Source organism: Aplysia californica, unplaced genomic scaffold, assembly GCF_000002075.1.
Source record: "Aplysia californica isolate F4 #8 unplaced genomic scaffold, AplCal3.0 scaffold00132, whole genome shotgun sequence".
NCBI classification, from domain to species: Eukaryota; Metazoa; Mollusca; class Gastropoda; order Aplysiida; family Aplysiidae; genus Aplysia; species Aplysia californica.
Window position 1 is genome coordinate 277,948 of NW_004797402.1, and position 2,329 is coordinate 280,276.

At 41.8% G+C, this 2,329-nt stretch overlaps 1 protein-coding gene across 1 annotated transcript in view; it reads right to left on the reverse strand.

Moving 5' to 3' along the window:
- The window catches only part of LOC101845088 (unconventional myosin-XVIIIa), a gene marked incomplete in the record, with an annotated part of 129,989 nt that extends 127,879 nt beyond the window's left edge, over positions 1 to 2,110 (reverse strand). The window contains 2 exon segments of the mRNA XM_013081466.2: positions 47 to 1,051; positions 1,994 to 2,110. Coding sequence (XP_012936920.1) covers positions 47 to 913 — 867 coding nt within the window.
- Between the last annotated feature and the right edge of the window lie 219 nt (positions 2,111 to 2,329).

Here is a 2,329-nt window from a genome sequence, read left to right on the forward strand (position 1 = left end):
CCCCTTTATTTTCTTGTTAAACTGATTTGGAAACAAGTCAACGCACCTCAATCAGTCGATCCCCTGGCAAAAGCCCCGTCTGTATGCTGGTGGGGCCACTGCCAGGCTCGGCGAATGTGACTGCCTTTGGAGGCCCTCCACTGCGATCTGGAATGAGGCCCTTGCGTAGACTAAACCCAAAACCACCGGACTGTAGCCGCTTGACCACAATTTCTCGCATCCTCGGTGGCTTGGGCAGAATCAAAGGTGGGAGTTTAAGCTTAGAAGCTTCTGCGTAGTTTTTATTGCCTTTATCTTCCTCTTCTGACTCAAGGAAGTCATCCCCTGGCGTAGATGGTGTTGTGGCTATGGAAGATCCTACTGGTGAAGCCTTGAGCTTTTGCGTAGATGATGACCTTGAAGAAAAGTTGCTTGCAAACATATCCTCATTGCGTTTTGTATTTTCTTGCAGTAGTTTTGTATCATCCAGGTCAACAGAAGGTGAAGATGATGTGCTGTCGTTTTTCCCTTTCAGGATGCTTTTGACCTTTGGTTTTGGGAGTACAGGAGGGGGGGAACTCTTTGCAGGTATAGATTGCCTTGGTAATGGCTGCGGTCGGGTTAGCAATGGCCGTGCATCCTTGGTTGGGCTACCCCTGCTGCTGGCTCCAGACCGTTCCTCCTCCTCCTCGGAGGGACTTGCTCGGTCCAAAGATTTCTGAGAGTGCCGCTTCTTGTCTTTATCGCTGAAGCGACGGAACACACCCTTCTTCATCTCTTCGATACGAGACATCTCCTCTGGGGTCATGTGCTGCCGTTCCTTCTTTTCTCTCTCTTTCTTGTCATGTTTTTCATCCTTCTCCTTTTTTTTCTTTTCATGCTTCTCCTTCTTCTCCTTATCCTTTTCCTTGTCTTTCTTCCTAAAACTAAACATTGCGTAGACTGTTGTAACCCTTTTATGTGATTTGTTCCCTTGCTGTCCTCTTTTGTAGTGGCTACCTCAGTATTATTTCTACAGGTATGTACAGTCAGGCATGATCTTAGTTCAAATTACTGATCAGTCGCAGTCAGTCTGAAACAAGAGGACAATTTAAGAAAATATATGAAAAACCAATATACTACACATATGAAATTCAATGAACTGATCAAACACCCAAAGTTTGCAGTTGTATCACTTACAAATAGACATCTAGATCTAGTATTAACTTTACCAAAAACAGGTTTAAATAAATTGAAAATAATCTAACAAGGTTCCAAAAGATGGGCCGTAACATCTAAACTAATCTTTTGCAATGATTTTGAAAGCCAAAATCGTGTTCAGGGCCCTAAACAAACCTTATAGGATAGGCCTACAGTTACAAGCAATAGGCCTACCCTTTAAGAGACGGGAGTGTTTCTATAAATTTACAGAAAATTGGTCTACACGACAATGTTTTTATCTTGCATCCATTCTAGATTTAGATTTAGATCTAGACTAGATGAAAAAGAAAAAAGCTATGAGTGAGTAAATAACATTCTTAGCTAGATCTATACCACAGTGTAAAAATGGTTGAAGTCGAAGACCTCTGATTCTTATCACTGACTGTGATGATAATGAATAGATCTGATCTGTCAGTCTTGAAGAAGGGGGCTGCGTATTATTGACAGTATTGTAAATATGAAGTAATGAAGAATGTAATTGTGTTGTAATGCAACAACAGTTCTTAGTTCTGCGGTTTCCAGCAGTATTTCTGGATTTTATTCCAAGAACTAAAGTTATGTTTTATTAAAAACAAGCAGTTATCCTTTCACATCAGAACTGCCGGTACCCCCAAGGTATGACATGGGAGGGGCACTACAAACAATGCAAGAGATGGATGAGAAGGCTAAGTGATTCCGGAAGTAGCCTCTCAGAAAAACAGAGGAAGGGATAAACAGTAGAAGAAACACCTGTCTGTGGAAATCATGAATGAAAGAACAACTATGCAATCAGTCCAAACTAAACCAGTTGAAAATATTGTCCACAGCGATTTACCGTTTCAAGTCCTCAATTCATGGAAAAGAAATACACATACAACTTCTTCTTTGCAACTTTCACTTTCGCCAGCGGTAGCAAAAGCAGAAGATGGCGGAAGTAGGAAAAGATAACTCTGCTTGAAATATTACCGGTAGTAGAAGATAAGGGTAAATCCGTTCACATTGTGTACCCACTAGGCTTTGTCTACGCATACGCTCCAAGTTAGGCCAACTTTCAATATGACACTAACACACACACTCACACACACACACACACACACACACACACACACACACACACACACATACACACATGCAAGTACGCACACACACACACACACACACACACACACAA